General features: G+C 38.5%; 2 protein-coding genes across 6 annotated transcripts in view; one reads left to right on the forward strand and one right to left on the reverse strand.

Annotated features, from left to right (window-relative positions):
• Positions 1-2,214: 2,214 nt before the first annotated feature.
• LOC117990071 (mucin-2-like) lies at positions 2,215-8,910 on the reverse strand. The gene is made up of 5 exons (XM_034977519.2): positions 8,781-8,910; positions 6,002-6,756; positions 4,612-4,624; positions 3,691-4,496; positions 2,215-2,354 (listed from the first exon to the last, which is right to left on the reverse strand). The coding sequence occupies exons 1-5, from the start codon at positions 8,893-8,895 to the stop codon at positions 2,313-2,315; spliced, it is 1,731 nt and encodes a 576-aa protein (XP_034833410.2). The 5' UTR covers positions 8,896-8,910; the 3' UTR covers positions 2,215-2,312.
• LOC117990240 (voltage-dependent calcium channel subunit alpha-2/delta-3-like) overlaps positions 8,877-18,266 on the forward strand; it is a 28,136-nt gene continuing 18,746 nt past the window's right edge. For 2 of the 5 annotated variants that reach the window (XM_034977703.2, XM_069504221.1), the window contains exons 1-8: positions 8,877-9,244; positions 9,725-9,989; positions 10,426-10,612; positions 11,144-11,275; positions 12,714-12,994; positions 15,152-15,381; positions 16,162-16,384; positions 17,370-17,510. In XM_034977703.2, the coding sequence (XP_034833594.1) occupies positions 8,991-9,244; positions 9,725-9,989; positions 10,426-10,612; positions 11,144-11,275; positions 12,714-12,994; positions 15,152-15,381; positions 16,162-16,384; positions 17,370-17,510 (1,713 nt within the window). In that variant the 5' untranslated portion in view covers positions 8,877-8,990. Of the gene's footprint in view, positions 9,245-9,724; positions 9,990-10,425; positions 10,613-11,143; positions 11,276-12,337; positions 12,485-12,617; positions 12,637-12,713; positions 12,995-15,151; positions 15,382-16,161; positions 16,385-17,369; positions 17,511-18,266 lie in introns of those variants that run through there. The other 3 variants (XM_069504222.1, XM_069504223.1, XM_069504224.1) reach the window with 3 other exon arrangements.

The following is an 18,266-nucleotide window of genomic DNA, read 5'->3' on the forward strand; positions in this document are numbered from 1 at the left end:
AGTCGCTTCCCGCGTCTGTATGTATGTATGTATGAACGCGTAGATCTTTTAAACTACGCAGCGGATTTTAATGCGGTTTTCACCAATAGATAGAGTGATTCAAGAGGAAGGTTTATAGCTATAGTTTAATTCTCCAAAAATTTGAGATCCCTAGAGAAATTGAAGTAATGTGAATTAGGTCGGAAAAAAATTCTCTCATTTGAGAGTTTCCGAGGCAATGACACCACATTAGTATCTACGTTGCACCCATGCGAAGCCGGGGCGGGTCGCTTTGAACAATAATGTATGGACGATGAGGGGATGTGAAGTTGATGTGAAGGGAGCGGGAAGAGACCATCACACCTGGCGGCAAGATATTGTGTTTTAGCGTTTAAACTACCGTGAGTGATTTCCATTCTAAATACTATCTGTCCCGGCTTTACTCACGTGTGTAGTCGACGTTAGCCCGACTAGTTTCGAACCCATACGGGGTCCTTTTTAAAGGGAGTCCGTTCGCGCACGCGCCATCACGTTTACGTGAGTAAAGCCGGGACAGATAGTATATTGTGTTTTGTTATTATTTAGGGTCTCAGGAATAAGAATCCAGTCATAGTTGCCGTCACTCGGATTTTGCATACTCAACTCCAATATACTGGTCCAATATACTGGATAGCCTGTATACGCGTTATCCAGTATATTGAACCGAGCTATGAGCGAAGTGAGCCGGGCCGCGTTGCGTTGGTCTCGGGAGAATGACTTTTATCGCAATATTCCGTCAAGTCATTTTATCGAGATCGATGCTGTGTGGCATGGTACATTTTGGCGTGGCGAGGTCCAACTCGTATGCAGAAATTGAAGCTGGTATACGCGGACATAATTATTTTATTTTAAAACTACCTACCTACATTAATAGTATGTATAGTATGTATGTAAGTATAAGACTACAGAGGAATGTGCAGTGCTCAGACAAGCCGCCAAGCGCTTACGAGCACGAAGAAACCAACATTGTGTTTTTTCTGTTTGTGTGGAAAAAAAAAAAAAAAAAACTACATCTAGCGCCATACTTACCCAGCGACACACGCGCCATCAATGACGTATCGTTTGTCCTTTCCTCGGGATGTAAGCTAACTCTGTACCTTTCGGCGAAACTGTTGGGCCGTGAAAAGCTAGCTGACAAACATACAGACATACTTTTGCATTTATAATATTAGTATGGAATGGAAGTATGGATTGTATAGATATATTTTCCTGCTTGATTTTTAAATCCATTTCTGGAGAAAAGGCAACCTTTATAATCACTTGTTTTTTAGGGTTCCGTACCCAAAGGGGAATCAGAGCCTCAATAGCTCAACCGGTAAAGGAGTGGACTAAAAACCGAAAGGTCGACGGTTCAAACCCCGCCCGTTGCACTATTGTCGTACCTACTCCTAGCACAAGCCTGACGCTTAGTTGGAGAGGAAAGGGGAATATTAATCATTTAACATGGCTAATATTCTTTATTAAAAAAAAAAAAATAGGGTAGGTACAAACCGAGTCCTATTAATAGTGTCACTCTGCTGCCTATCTGTCTGTCCGTCCGCGTGTATTTCTTTCGTTGTCACGAGTTTCTATAGAGACCTGTGGTGACACGCCAAAATTTCAGGTTTGTAACTCATTCAGTTTATTAGCTTATAGTTAAACTAGCTTATGCACACGACTTCGTCCGCGTGGACTACACAAATTTCAAACCCTTATTTCACCCCCTTAGGAGTTGAATTTCCAAAAATCCTTTCTTAGCGGATGAATGCGTCATATGCCAAATTTCAGCCCGATCCGTCCAGTAGTTTGAGCTGTGCGTTGATAAATCAGTCAGTCAGTCACCTTTTCCTTTTATATATTTAGATGAATTTTGGTATTTGATTTAGAATGTTGACCAAAAACCAAATTCTTATTGAATAATAAATTCAATTCATTCTTTTTCAGGGGGGGATTCCATAAACAAAAAGTAAAAAAAAAATCTTACCCTAGCAATTGTAGGGTGTCATTGTTTAGAGCTCATTAAGTAGAGTACGAATATCTTTTTTTTTATCTTAAAAAATAAGGAAATGGGGGGCCACGACGCCCGACTCGCACTTGTTTCCATGTAAGCTAATTAATATACGCCATAATTTTTTTAAATCCTTTAACATTTTTTATCTTTTATTTTCTTACGAATAGTTTTTTTATAAGATTTATTATGTACAATCATAAATAGGATAACAGAAACCCAATTAAAGCTATCACTTTCAACTGCAGTCTTCGCTTCGCGGCCCGCGCCGTCTTTTGGCGAATGAGTCTCAAAATATCATTCTTAGCTATGGTTGCCCGCAACCAGCATCTCTAGGCCAGTCACACACCTGAAAGAAATATTACAAAATTAAATCTATTTATTACTTAGGTACTAGCTGATGTAAAAAATCACGGTGACGGAAAAGATCGTGAGGAAACCTGCATAATGTTCTCAAAAGTGAGTGGAGTCTGCCACTCCGCACTTGGCCAGTGCGGCGGACATTAGCCTAAACCCTTCTCATTCTGAAAAGTGACCCGTGCTCTGGGCTGGTGATGGGTTGGTCACGATGAAGATAAATAAACTGATTTGTGCTGTCGTAAGTATGCTACACGCCTCTCGTACCTTATCATAATACTTGTTCAGTTTCAACAGCCCCTACTGATATGATAAAAAACGGTCAAGTGCGAGTCAGGCTCGCGCACCGAGGCTTCCATACTACAGTCGTATTTATTCGTCATTTTGCACGATAAATCAAAAACTATTATGCATAAAAATAAATAAAAATCTGTTTTAGAATGTACAGGTAGTGCCCTTTCATATGATACCCCACTTGGTATAGTAATCTTACTTTAAAAGTTAAAAATATTTGTTCAAAACAGATTTTAATTATTTTTTTGAGATGTGACCACAAATTTACGGTTTTCAGACTTTCCCTCTAATGTCTGCTATAAGACCTACCTACATGCCAAATTTCAAGATTTTAGGTCAACGGGAAGTACCCTGTATAGGTTTCTTGACATACAGAGACAATAGACAGACTATTAGGGTTCCGTTTTTCCTTTTGAGGTACGGAACCCTAAAAATATCAATTAAGTAGACTATAGTTTTCGCTACACGGTCGATAAATAATAAATATCTAGGGGATAATTAGTGATGATAATGCTAATCTGTCAGATAAACCGTATTAAATCCACTTCCCACTTGTCCTCCTAAACGGACAAGGGCATAGGTACTTTTGCTACTTATAGAATTCTTCATCATCATCACCAACCCACCGCTGGCTCACAACGGAAATCGGGTCTCCTCTCAGAATAAGAAGGGTTTGACCATAGTCTACCACGCTAGGCAAGTGCAGATTGCCAGACTTCACACACCTTTGAAAACATTATGGAGAAATCGCAGACATGCAGATTTTCTCACGATGTTTTCCTTCCCTGTTAAAGCAATTAATATTTAAGTAATTGTCTAACACACACATAATTCCCAAAAGTTAGAAGTGCGTGCCCGGGATCGAACTCCCGACCTCCCGAATATGAGGCGGATTCACTCTTGTCGCGCATGTCATACACGCAACAAGTCATACTCATAGCTACAGATACTTACTGAAGTTTTTACCTTTCCCAAAATTGTCCAACGCGCCTAAAGAAGTTTTCACTTTAAAAAGATTTTGTTGAGAGACTAACCTGGATTGTTCTATTGAAGTGCAGGCCACTAGGACAGTTTCTCAACACCCTCTCGCCCCAAACACAATAGTAGAAGAAGTTGCAATTCGTTTCATGTGGAAGTAACCAATGCTCGAAGACATTAATTGGACATCCATTTGGCCGTAATCCGGGAGTTCCTGTTGTAGTTGTCGTTGTAGGAGCGGGAGTTGTAGTAGTAGTCGTCGTCGTTGTTGGTGCTGGGGTTGTTGTACTTGTTGTTGGCACTAGTGTTGTTGTTGTAGTTGTGGTTGTTGTTGGCGCTGGTGTTGTTGTCGTCGTCGTGGTTGTTGTTGGTTCTGGTGTTGTTGTCGTCGTCGTTGTTGTTGGTTCTGGTGTTGTTGTCGTCGTAGTTGTTGTTGGTTCTGGAGTTGTTGTCGTCGTCGTCGGAGTTGTTGGTTCTGGGGTTGTTGTCGTCGTCGTCGTAGTTCTTGGTTCTGGGGTTGTTGTCGTCGTCGACCTTGTTGTAGTGGTTGTTGGTTCTGGCGTGATCGTAGTCGTTGTAGGTTCTGTTATAGATGTTGTCTCTACAGGCACGTTTCTATCTTCACAATCAACCAATTCAGGCCATTCACACCTCCATTTTTTTAAGCAGAACCACAGGCCAGCAGGACACAGTTGCTCGACTGGTTGACCGAATGTGCACTTATAAAACTTGTTGCAGTCATCATGACGTAACAGTTTTTCTATCGTCCAGTCTATTTGCTGTTCCGGTGGACATACTGCATCAGGCCAAGACGAAGCGACTGTTGTGGCAATTAGAGCCAAAAATACTGAAAAAGTAAAAGCTGAAAAACAATGCTTTTTGTAATTAAAACCTTTTAAATAATAAGTACAAAGTCACTATTCACTGCAACACACAATTTCACATAACATGTGATATGCACATGCATGCACACCTACCTTTCATGTCTGTTTTGAAATTTTCAATAATGAACAATTATATCTTGCAGTCATATTATATACTTATACTGGATTCAATTAATCAAGGAGTTTATCTTCAGAGTCTTGACTATTAGAGGTAAATTGTGTGTTTATCTATTTCCTATCACTTTCTTTAACACTAAAGGATTACCGTGTTTAATTACATACTCATACTCGACTCCTTGGTTGGTAGTAACTAAAGTAGAAGATACTGAACAGCATAAATAAATTCACAATTTGTTTGTGATCTTATATAGATAGGTACTGTTGGCAGCAATCTATTTCATAAAATATGACTAAGAGAGTAATTTTAATGAATAAAAACCAACTTTTATTATTTTCATAGTTTATTTAAGTATATTTATAAAAAACAAACGATAATTAAGATTATTTAACAAAATGTTCTTTAATAAATAGTTTTATTTCCTTATGCAGTGTTTATGAAAATCCGGTATGTCATCAATCATCATAAATAGTTGAATCCAAAACAATACGACATTACTTCACGGCTTGTGGCCTCTTGTTCGTTCATTAATTATTTCTGTTAGGTAAGGTACAACCGGCATCTCTAGGCCAATCACACACCTAAAAAAATATAAGAATAAGGAAATCAAGCATTCGTCTTCGGTAGCTAGTATCTATCCTTTTTACCTAGCAGGCTTCGTAATTTTAAGTTTTAGAAAGAAACAGACAGACAGACAGACAACAAAGTGATCCTATAAGGGTTCCGTTTTTCCTTTTGAGGTACGGAACCCTTAAAAGTGTCAATTCTATTCTATAAACTCAAGATGGATAGTGATTGATATTGATTATGATTATTATTATCGAAATTTTCGATAAGTTAAAAATATCACCTTTAAAAATTAGAAAAATGCTATTAAAAAAACCGGCCAGGTGCGACTTAGACTCGCGCACCGAGGGTTCCGTACTACAGTCGTATTTTTTCGAGAGTTCGCACGATAAAAACTATTATGCATAAAAATAAATAAAAATCTGCCTTAGAATGTTCAGGTAAAGGCTAAAGCCCTTTCACATGATACTCAGCTTGGTACAGTAATCTTAATTTAAAAGTTGAAAATACTACTTAATTATTAGTTCAAGGACACATTTTAATTTTTTTTATGATGTAACCACAAATTCACGGTTTTCGATTTTCCCCTTAATGTCTGCTATAAGATCTACCCATCTGCCAAATGCCATAATTCTAGGTCAACAGGAAGTACCCTGTAGGTTTCTTGACAGACACGACAGACAGACAGACAAAGAAGTGTTCCTATAAGGGTTCCTTTTAAGGTACGGAACCCTAAAAATGGTTTATAAGCGATTTTAGATTTCTTAATCGTCTATAAGATTTGCTTGAGAGACTAACCTGAATTACTGTGTTGAAGTGCAGGTTACTAGGACAGCTTCTTAATACTTTCTCGCCCCAAACACAATAGTAGAACAAAACACAGTCCGTTTCATGTGGAAGTAACCAATGGATAAACATATTCACTGGGCATCCATTTGGTCTGAACTCGGGTTTTCCTGTTGTCGTTGTCGTTGTTGGTGCTGGGGTTGTGGTAGTCGTGGTAGTTGTTGTAGTTGTTGGAACCGGCGTGGTCGTCGTAGTCGTTGTTGTCGGAGCTGGTGTAGTCGTTGTCGTAGTTGTAGTTGTTGGCACCGGTGTGGTCGTGGTCGTCGTTGTTGGCGCCGGTGTTGTTGTAGTAGTCGTTGTAGGAGTTGTTGTTGTCGGCGCTGGCGTGGTTGTAGTCGTTGTTGTAGTTGTCGGCGCCGGCGTGGTTGTAGTTGTCGTCGTCGTCGGTGCTGGCGTGGTGGTTGTAGTCGTGGGTATTATTGGTCTTCTTGTACTAGTAGTAGATGTTGTGGTCGTTGGCACGTTTCTGTCTTCGCAGTCTACCAAATGAGGCCATTCACATCTCATATTCTGTAAGCAGAACCATAATCCAGAAGGACAAGTACGCTCTACTGGTTGTCCGAACGTGCACATATAGAACTTTTCGCAGTCGTCATGGCGCAGCAACTTTTCTATTGTCCAGTCCTCTTCCTGTTCCTTTGGACAAATGTCGTCCAGCCAAGAGGAGGCAACTGCTGTCACGATGAGGGCCAGAAATACCGTTAAACCTGAAAAACAATAATTATTTATTTTTATAACTCCCGATAAAAAATTTGAATAATGTGTAAAATCACTCTAACTCTAAGCAAACTGGCTTGACGTGATCTGTCGTGATTTTGAAATGAACATTATTGATGCTGGTGAACAAAACGTCTTTGAACTTAAGTTTAGGACAGTTTTAGGTAGGCTATTGTGCTTGGCATGAAAAAAAGTATTTTGATCAGAATCGTTCTGTTCAGTTAGCCAGCTCCTCATTTGTATTTCTAACTGTGCACTTAATATTATATCCCGGCGAACTTCGTACCGCCTAAAAGTCGATTCAAATTTTTCTCTCCGTAAGAATACGTTAACGTACGTGACGTAACGTGACGCTCGTACTTCAAGGAATATTATGAAAAAATAATTAGCAAAATCGGTTCAGCTGTTCTTGAAATTTGTGATCAGCAACACATTCAGCAATTCGTTTTTATATATAGAGATATACTGAACTATTCTTTTAATTTTAGGTGCATCTACTAGAAACACACGTTTAATTAATATACACAAAATTATTCACTGTTATGTAATTTTCACTTTCTAACTACTTAATTCGTAAACTACAGCTACAAACCTTTCATATCGGTAATTAATTTTGGACTAATGGACTAATATTGGATAGGCATATTATATATCTTGAATCAATTAATCAAAACTTTATCTTTGGGATCTAGATCTCGTAGAAATAATTATATTTGTGTTTATTATAATTATCAGTTTTAATCAATTACGGTTATCGCATTGCAAAATATTCAAAAGCACTTTAAATACATGCAAAAATTATACGTTGTATGTGATCTAGTGATATAGAGAACATAGTTTCATAATTTAAAATAATTTCTACGTAATCATAATGAATGTTTGACTTTCCACTATCGGAGTATGAATTATATTTATCTTGTAGTATAATAAAATTATGTTATCTTCTATTAATATTTCACTGTGCAATATTTCTTCTTAAATACTAAATAAATATTTATTATGTAATTTTTTTATGTCTTTAGTCTCACAATAATAAGTCATGCGCTCTCACCATAAATTTATCTTTACCTACGCTTGAACTTTTCCTACTTGACCTGAAGAAATAATTTCGTCTCATTGATTGTTTGGTACGTTCGTAACTTTCTCGTACCCGTATTTTTATCCTATAACAACATAAAGTTAAAAATTTTAGCCCGCCTCCTCTTAATATAATACACGCTGAAATAATAGTAGAATTGTTGTTTTGTCACTTTGTGTGTTTTAATATTGTACTATAATTATATTTATGAATTCAAAATTTTCTGCTCTTTAACACCCCACTCGATAAGATAGCAAGAAAATAAACTTCAAAGGCCTCCACTTTTTTTAGTGTAACATCAGCCATGCTTATTTTGTTCTTATAAAATGTTAGCTTATGTCAGCCGGAGCTTATAATGATGTCTCATTCATTAAAATCGGCTCAGTAGTTTGCGCTTCGGTGGAAATACATAATTTATACAAACATACATAATATAGTACGTGACAGGTCGAGATGGCAGTCGGGTTATGGATACGGGGGGACGCCTCGCATACCCGCACGTCACCCGCACGCGCCCGCACCGGGTTACAGCGGGGGCTGTGCGGGTGTGCGGGGCATTGCCTCCCAAAATTGCCACCTCAACCTATAGGTACATACATAGATAGACTTCTAAAATCATAAAGCTTCCTTTGTTTTTGCCATAGTCGGGTAAAAATACGATCCTTAACTAGGCATACCAACCTACTTATTAAAAGAAAGTTTTAATTTGTAAGTGTGTATACATAATGGACAATCTCCTAAACTAATGATCCAATATATTATAGCTACTTTATTCCCGAGTGCTTTAAATTATATCACGTAGTCCAAGTCGAGAGCAAAATCTAGTCTCTAGTAGCGTACAAATTTTACGTTTGAAAAATTCGCCTGTGGTAACAAAATCACAAATTTTAAAGTATCATACCAACTATAGTATGTTGATAAGTTCCGTATACATACCTACGTGTGTTATGTAATATAATATATAGGTCAGAGAAGTTTTTCTTTGGCAAGGGTAGACTGGCGCCTCAATGGCGGGAGCCTGGGCGCCCCGTGCGTTGCGGAGTCTGCCCATAGCGAGCGTGATCGCCGCGCGCCTTACATTTCTCTCTTTTCTTTACTAAACATCCCGAACCATCCGTCCGTCCCTAAAAGTGTTGAACTTCAAAAATGTTTTTTCATATCAAACAACAACTGATTGTAATCATATTATGCGAAATCACACTTACCGTACATGCGATAGTTAAAAGCAATTCCGTTGATAGTATCAAGAAGTCTCTTGAAGAACATCAAGGGCATTTGTTGGTGAATAGAAGTAAAACAAATAGTGTGCCATTGAAAATCGCGAACGTGTCCCAAATTGAATATGATCCACCGAAGAAGAAAAAGAAAAAATATATGCTCCGACCGATTACACTTCAATTGTAAGTAACACTTTTAAATTTCATAAATTATTTTCAAAAGGTCAAAATATAGTTATCCCAAAGCATAAGGTTATCCCAAATATTAGTACACTTGCTACACATCACTTCCCATGTTATAAATGCGAAAGTTGTTTGTTTGTTGGTTTGTCCTTCGACAACGCTGGCAAAGGAATGGTGTTTATGCAGACCTGAAGAGTGATATAAGTTACTTTTATCTCGGAAAATCAAAAAGTTCCCACAGGATTTTTAAGAAACCTATCAGCTAGTCTGGTATAAAAGAGCTTAATTGTACCTATAAATTACTAGCTGACTAGCTGATGCCCGCGCCTTCGTACGCGTGGGTTTAAGTTTTACAAGTCCCGTGCTCTTTGATTTTTGGGATAAAAAGTAGCCTATGTCACTCTCAAGATCTTAAACTATACCCATGCAAAAATCACGTCGATCCGTCAAAAAATATTTATGTAATATGTTTGCACGTAGAATTCAAGATTGGGCCAGAGATATATCAAACATATTACACGAAAACGAGAATTTAACTGTACGGCGTGATATACTATTAAAAGGATTTTCTGATATCAAAATTGAAGTGCGCAACGGAACAGCTATCGTCGAGAAGACTGCTAAAGCATTGGAGGAACTGTTGGAAAGACGAGGTCGCGCTGCAGAAGCGATCATGAGGAAGGCAGAGGAATTGGCTGCTAAAAGACAAAACCCTCCTTCTAACTATGTCTTCACTAAAAGTATTGTAAGTAGATAGATGCCAACTGCAACTCATCCATAAACGTACCTTTTTTACTAAAATATAGTATCTACGTACTTAATTTACTTATGTACGCGTTTTCGTCTGTGTGGCCCTAAATTCTGAAAAATTTCTTGTAACCAGACCACTTCTCATATCTGCATAACTCTATCTGCATGTAAAAATTACATTAAATTTTCCCTTCCCTTTCCCTTATAAGATAGATTTTTTTTGATAAGTTGCGTTGATAGATCAGTCTGTCTTTTAGTTTTATATATATTTAGAAGATAACATTATGTTTAATTGTTACAAAATGGCACCGATTCTGAATCAGTTATTACAGAAAACATATAAAGTCTAATATAATAAAGTGGGTACCAAAAGCAACATCATTTATTACGTCATGTTTAAACATTAGACTTTAAACGTAAACATGTTCCAGAAAATAGATGAATTGAAGGAACTGACGCCAGACGAAGACACGCCGGATGAGAAAGGGAAGGAATGGGACATGCCTCAGAATTGTAGCAGCCGAAACAGAGTGGTTCTGGTGAATAGTGCACATTTTGATGCGAAAGTATCTTTAGAACACACCAGCGTGCACGTTGCCACAGAGGTGTTTGAATGTGGTGAGAACAAACAATTGCCACGTCTTACGTGCTTGTATTTACGTGTGTATTTTTGTAACATCCAACCGTGATTCGTAAATGTTGACTACATTTCCGACGGAAATCTCTTGTACCTACTGTAATTGAATAATATTCATGATGTGGGTACGGTCACTACGCATGTATCGTTTATTTGACTAGGCCCTGATGCCTATGTTTCATTTCCAAAAATAGGTATGTAGGTACATGATGTGTGCAACTGTGCACCTACTTATTTTAACAAAAATTATGTGATCTTTTACCTAATAAAATATTATTTTGGACTTTATGCAAAATAGATCGATATTTATTTACCTACAAACATTTGGACGTTAGAACTTTACAAATATGTGTTTTTAACATTTGCCAAATTTTACAATTAGGTACAATCTTTTGCAGTCTTTTTTAAATATACTTGAAAAGTTCAATGGTGAATATATTTTTATGTCAGCCTATTATATTAACTGAACTTAAATATTGTTGATGTTTTAAAAAGTAATTCGAAAATTTTAGATCCTCGTGTGATTGGACACATCTACTGGACCGAAGGATTGATAAGCACATTCCGAGATAACTATGCCAAGGATGCTACGTTGGACTTACAGTATATGTGCAATGCCAAAGGTTTTTTACGCCATTATCCTGGTATGTCATGCTCACATTCATTGCAATTGAATTCGTACATTATTACAGGGAATTAGTAGAACGCTAGCGAATACTTAGCGTTATTATTTGCCTAATTATTTTTTAAACCGGCAATGTAAAGCCTGTGAAACTCCGGGTTAACACCGCCTTCGACGCGGCATTGACCCTGTGGCACTTATTTACGCAACGTTCGCTGACCTTTAGAGGCAGTCTGATGTTTATTTGCAATATTTAATTGCGAACTTTTAAAAACTACACGATTTTTTTTGTTGTCAGTAATCATTAGTAGGTAGGTACTATCTTCGTTTTCGTTTCTTCGTTTTTGCTTGTGATCTTATATAGTACCCTGTATTTCATCAAACAACGGTATCGATTATTTAATCAAACTCAATATTATTTAAAACTAAATATACTTAGCTGACTAGCTCATGCCCGGAATCCTATGCTTTATGCTATGCGACTCGCGCGCCGCCTATTAGACATTGTTAGTACTATATCAGGAACCTTCATGCAAGTGTCAACACCAACAGCTGTACTGGATAAATGATGCGCAAACGCAACGAACCTAATTTTTAGGGATCCGTACCCGGAGGGGGTCACCGAGACACTAAGCCTCCGCTCTCCTCCGTCCGTCCGTCTGTCAGCGGGCTGAAGCTCACGAACTGTACCTAATAAGTAGAACATTCAAATTTTCGCAGAATGTATGTTGTATATTCCTATAACCGATAAAAGAGCAAATAATAAAAAATTCAAAATAGTCTCTATAATATATTTTTTGTGCACGATATTATTTTACACAAAATAATATCGTGTACAAAAAAGAAAGGTACGGCACCTTCCGTGTGCGAATTCGGCTCGACCTTGAAAGCTTTTATTTAAAAGATATTTCATAATATTTATATAAATTGACTCTTCATCTGAATTATTATCTGATTAGTTATGATCTCTTGTTTCACACAGTTGCAATAGGGGATTTCCCGAGTCAACGACTGCATTTATTTTAAGCCTTCGAATCTCAAGTACCTACTTACTACCTAACTGATAAACTTAAGGACATAATAATTATAATAGTATAACAACTTTATAGCTAATAGTTACTCATTGCAATCATAACATATGAACTTTTTGTTTTTTAAATTAATTTCGAATATTTCGTAGTCCCGTCGTGACGTCGATAACTGCCATGGCCAGTGATGCTTATTCATCAAGGTAGTATTCAGAGCGTGGGGACTGGGAACCCTTGCTAGATCGCTATAGTGCGCATAAACTCAGCACACAACATACAATACTAAGACAACTCTTATATTATTCTGTGACTCAGATTAAATGATTCACTTGACGATTCGAAACACTTTGTAGAAGTTTGTTTGATTACGAAAAATTTTCTTTTCCAGGCTATTCTATTATGCTCTGAATGAAACTTGAAAAAATGTTTCAGCTGCACTCTGGCCGAGCATGTACAAGCTGAGAGTTGGGGGCGAGGAACTGTATGACTGCAGACTTCGGCCATGGTACGTAAGTGCGGGCGGTGCCCCGAGAGACGTACTGATCCTCCTCGACGCGTCGGGTTCCATGAGCAACTCCTCAAACCGGATCGTCGCTGAGCAGTTCGTTCTGGCTCTGCTCAACGCCCTTACTGATGACGATCATGTCAACGTGCTGCGCTTCAATGTTGAAGTAGAGACTCCTATCCCGTGCTTTACTGAGAAACTTGTGCCGGTAAGATTCATTTTACAACTTCCGATTAAGGGTGCACTGCAACATTACTATTTTTCTTTAAAGTCGAAGCTTGGTCCATACTTCTGCTTTTTGCCCTAAGAAAATTGTAATTAGACGATTTCTGTACATTATAAAATATACTTTATTGTAGATATTAAATTCTATTTTTTTATTTTTCATGTTAAGCAACCAAAGTCTATGAAATTTTGTAGACACATTTTAGAAACTAATATCTGTGGCTGTGGTGTTCCAGATTTCTCTAAATATAGTAGGTATGTAGTTTTAAAGTGATACGGACTCAAAGATTTTTATTTTTTGATAAAAAAGGCCCAAATTTTTACTCTTTTTACTTATTTTTTAAAAATATCCTGCTATATAGGTCGACGCCATTAAATCCTGCTGCTTAGTGTTTTTTCTTTATAAAAAAGGTATTATTTCTTTAATAATTCATCATTTTGTCGCGCATTTGTTGCATATTGTGTGGTATCTGAGACTATAATTAAGTACAACATGTAAGATTATATCACTTCCTACAAAAATAATTGATGACAGTCTATCAAAAATTGATAATTTGCATATATATATTAATATGACGATTGTACAACCCATCGAAATGGTTATTGAAGGAGATCCGATCTATCGATTAAGATATTTGTAATTTTTTTTATCTTCCGACATTAATAATATTATATCTCTTAATAAATTGAATGGCTAGGTATATTTATATACTCAAGATCCAGATATAATTTATATACCTTATAATAAAAAATGCATATTATACACAAAGATAAAAGGGTACATTTGCGACAGAGAGGAAATGCCGATAATAATTAGCTTATCATGGGAGGTCCCGGGTTCGATTCCCGGCAGGGCTTTGGAATTTTATAATTTCTAAATTTCTGGTCTGGTCTGGTGGCAGGCTTCGGCCGTGGCTAGTTACCACCCTACCGGCAAAGCCGTGCCCCCAAGTGATTTAGCGTTCCGGTACGATGCCGTGTAGAAACCAAAGGGGCATGGGTTGCAGTCAAGGGCTAACTTGTATCTGAAAAAAAAACATAAACTTACTACTTATTACTTTGTAACTACAATTTTTGGTACATGAATAATAAAAATAAAAATAAATAAATAAAAAAGCGAAACTCGGCGGTTATACAGTGTGAAATGAAAAAGCCGTCTGCAATAACGCGGACCTCAAAGCTGCGCGTGGGCAGAGTTGCTACGAGGAACGAAGCCCGTGTTCCCGTGTGTCGTAGGCCTACCGGGCGCCGTAGCATAGACAATACGAATAGTCAGAGCACCATATCAAAGATAATCCGACACTGTAAAAACGAAGAAGTTTCACTTCATTCGCACATACAAACGGATACGTGTAACTCGTTTTAATATAGAAACAACCTACCTAAATATCACACCTCAATACGCATTTTTGTCTTATGTAGGTAGGTACATTAATTACCCAGGCTTATAATATTATTTGTTGTTCTTTATTAGCAGTTTAAAATAATAAAATATAAGTAAGCTTTTTATTATTACTTAGGTACATTACACACCTATTATTATAGTAATAATCTTGACAAAAACACAGACATACTGTAAACTCAAATTATTTTTTGTGATTTTGGTTTATTATAAAATAAATTTTTTCCAATTTTTTTCTTCTATAGCAAGACTGTGCCCAAAATTGGTCGGTCTTCTTTGGCTACAGCGGCCAATCTCCACAGATTAGCCAATATGTGCACTGTCTATTCCCTTTCCCTCATAGTCCGATGGGAGAGCAAATCCGACACGACCGGAGAGAGATCAGGCGTAGGTCCGACGATAGATGTAGGTTTTTACACCCGTGGAAACTTTTTGATTTTCTCTAATCTGTCTATCTACATCTAAAAGATTGGACCCGAAACTTCATCCATGAGTGAGCATTTTACGTTTTTCAAAAATCCCGTGTAAACACTTTGATTTTTCGGAATCAAAAGTAGTTTATCCCGAAATGCAAGCTATTCCCAAATTTCGTCAAAATCAATTAAACCGATAGTCCATGAAAAGCTAGCAGACAGACTAACAGCCATACTTTTGCATTTATAATAATTTAGTATGGATATGGATTTTCGTGTCGGATTTTGTACTCTTCTTGATACTCTTCTCTGTTGAACTTCTCAGGCCAATCACGTGAACACAGCTGCAATGATGGCTCAGCTGAAGGAATACGTAACGACCAATGAGACGTGGATGTCAGACGTGCTGCAGTACTCCGTGCAGATGTTAAAGAAACAACGGGAAGCAACCGACAGGCCTCCTTCGTGTCAGCAAGCGATCGTCGTGATCACGGACAGCCTCTATGCCAACTATACTGAATTGATGCACCAATTAGATCCAGAGGGTAGCATAAGGTACGATGACATTGCAACATTTTTAGGGTTCCGAACATCCAAGGCAAAAAGGAAACCTTATAGGATCATTACGTTGTCCTATTGTCCGTCCGTTGTATGTCTTAACACCCGTCAAGGAAATCATCAAAAACTCCATCCATCAAGAATTATTATTATTTATTTGAATTTATAGGAGTAAAAGTCTATGTCCGTCTCTGGGATGCAAGTTATCTCTGTACCCGTCAAAATCGGTTAAGCGCATGAGCCGTGAAAAGGTACTGACAGACCGACACACTGCAACACGAGTAGATAACATTTGTCTGAATTAGATTCGGATCCGACCAATTTTAATAAGGCTGCCTTCAAGTCAAGAGTGAAAAGGCATCTAAGCATCTTAGGCTGCATTATCACAGTTTACGAGCAAGTCTGATTGCAGCCAAACGCTAATCTATGAATTTAAAAAATTGACAGCCGACCTTATCCTTTATCCAAATTTTTATTAAATACGGTATTTTACATTAAGTCAAATCAGTAACTTTTTATCAAACGTCAAAACACGCAATCAGTATGGTATGCGATATTCTATGAAATACTGTAATGTGACGTCACATCATAATGACGTACTTTTTTAGTTTAATCAATAATTTAAAATGGTTATTACACTTAAAACTAATAAAGGACGTGGATTTTACCTATTTTGGAAGACTCGTTTATTTAATAATCACTGAAAAATAATTTATTTTTGAAGTCAAATACCCAATTGTATAGCTAGTTTAAAATGATACTGGGTTTTGTTCATAGGCTGTTCATACTGTGGCTACACGATCCCAATGGTTTGCGAGACGACACGCACTTGTTTGGCGACTTGGTGACCTGTGACCGAGACGGTTACTTCGCCAAGCTGATCACGCATGCTGACGTCACCGAACAAGTGATGAACATCCTGCGAGTGATGGAGCGGCCCTTGGTAGCGCAGCGGAAGCGCAGGCCGCGGGTGTACAGCGACGTTTATGCCAATGTTGAGGTAGCTATGTGTCTCTTCTTCTGTAAACACTCTCGCCTGAACACCTCCCGCGCACTGGGTGACACGCCCGCGACCATGCTCACAGCGAGAAATACGTTACGTTATTATATTCACCAACGCACACTACGCGACCGCGACCGTGGTCGCTCAGTGCGCAGGAGGCGTAATACTTTCATGATCAACCCATCACCGGCTCACTACAGCACATGTCTCCTCTCAGAATGAGAAGGGTTTTGGCCATAGTCTGCCACGCTGGCCAAGTGCGGATTGGCAGACTTCACAAACCTTTGAGAACATTATGGAGAACTCTCAGGCATGCAGGTTTCCTCACGATGTTTTCCTTAACCGTTAAAGCAAGTGATATTTTAATTACCTACTTAAAAACGCACATAACTCCGGAAAGTTAGAGGTGCGTGCCCGGGATCGAACCCCCGACCTCCGATTGGAAGGCGGACGTCCTAACCACTAGGCTACCACAGCTTCTTAGAGCTTATAAAACAAAATTGCAACCGGTGTTTCTCTGTATGGGTATAACTTCATACAAATATACTATTAAATAAATGATGTCTGATGTTTAAAAACGTGATCGAAATGATTCTTATATGAATCTCTCTTTCTCTGCACCGTATTCCTAATTGCTGAGAGTCGTGATTCCTTCCCATTAATTTCATAATGGTACCTAGGAAATCTAAGAGCTTTCTTGGGATAGTATTGCAATGGGTTCTCAGATCCTTCTCCAAACACTCAACTTTATAAAAGAACGAAGATTTGAAAGTTTTACGTTTATTACCGTTACTGATACTCGATCCCGGTACTCGATTTAACGTGCTCGCCGAGCCACGGAGGGAACGAAAAGGCCTTTGGACTTCTGTAGTCTATTAGGTATGTCCCATGTAGTGCGAAATACTTAAAATCAAGAAAACAAAGCACAATAATTATTTTATCGATGAGCAAAGAAAATAAACGATATAAAATTTTCACACAGGATCCGCGCCGAAGTGAATATTACTGGCAACAGAAGGAAAACGCGGAACAAGTTTACCGCTACAGCGAGTTGAGGAAGAACAAAGACCAGTTCCTGACCACCGCTCGCCAGTACGGAGACTATCTGCATATGCGAAAACTGGTCAGTGCTTTGTCAATTATTATAATCGTCAACCGAGAAACATCCACTGCTGGAGATCATCATGATCAACCCATCGCCGGCTCACTGCAGAGCACAGGTCTCCTATCAGAGTGAGAAGGGTTTGGCCATAGTCTACCACGCTGGCCAAGCGCGATTGGTAGACTTCACACACCTGAGAACATTATGGAGGAGCTCTCCAGCTCCGGCTCCAGCTCCAGCTCCAGCTCTCCTTCACGATGTTTTCCTTCACTGTTAAAGCACGTGATATTTAATTACTTAAAACGCACATAACTCCGAAAAGTTAGACGTGTGTGCCCGGGATCGAACCCACGACCTCCGATTAGAAGGTGGACGTCCTAACCACTGGGCTATCACAGCTTCCCCTAACCACTAAGCCATCACAGCTTCCTGCTAGAAATAGGTCTCTTGTAAAGACTTGTAAGCCATGGTCTAGCGCCGCCGCCCGAATCCAACAACTATCTGCGACTGGTTTAATTTCGTCTGTCCACCTAATGAGGGATCTGCCAATACTGCGAATTCTGGTTCGAGTTCACCATTCTAGTGCATACCTTGGGAGACTGGGACCGCAACGTCTATCGGTTATCTATGTGCCCTTTTCCCCCTTCAGCTTTGCAACCCGTTGAGCTATGTCGGTTACTCTGGTTCTCCTATAGATCTCCTCATTTCTGATCACGCAGAAAAGCTCGGTGGCCAACCTCAGCATATTATATTGAAAGGCTTTATATCGTATGTTAC

The sequence above is a fragment of the Maniola hyperantus genome, chromosome 17 (genome assembly GCF_902806685.2).
Source record: "Maniola hyperantus chromosome 17, iAphHyp1.2, whole genome shotgun sequence".
NCBI lineage: Eukaryota > Metazoa > Arthropoda > Insecta > Lepidoptera > Nymphalidae > Maniola > Maniola hyperantus.

Bases quoted from the DNA above. Each gene is read 5' to 3' on its own strand.
- LOC117990071 (XM_034977519.2), bottom strand. From the start codon at position 8,895: ATGGGCAGACTCCGCAACGCACGGGGCGCCCAGGCTCCCGCCATTGAG. The intron at 6,757-8,780 runs GTATGTATACGG...ATTGTTTTTCAG, and splicing joins ATATTACATAACACACGTAG to GTTTAACGGTATTTCTGGCC. The intron at 2,355-3,690 runs GTTAGTCTCTCA...TATTTCTTTCAG, and splicing joins ACTTCAATAGAACAATCCAG to GTGTGTGACTGGCCTAGAGA.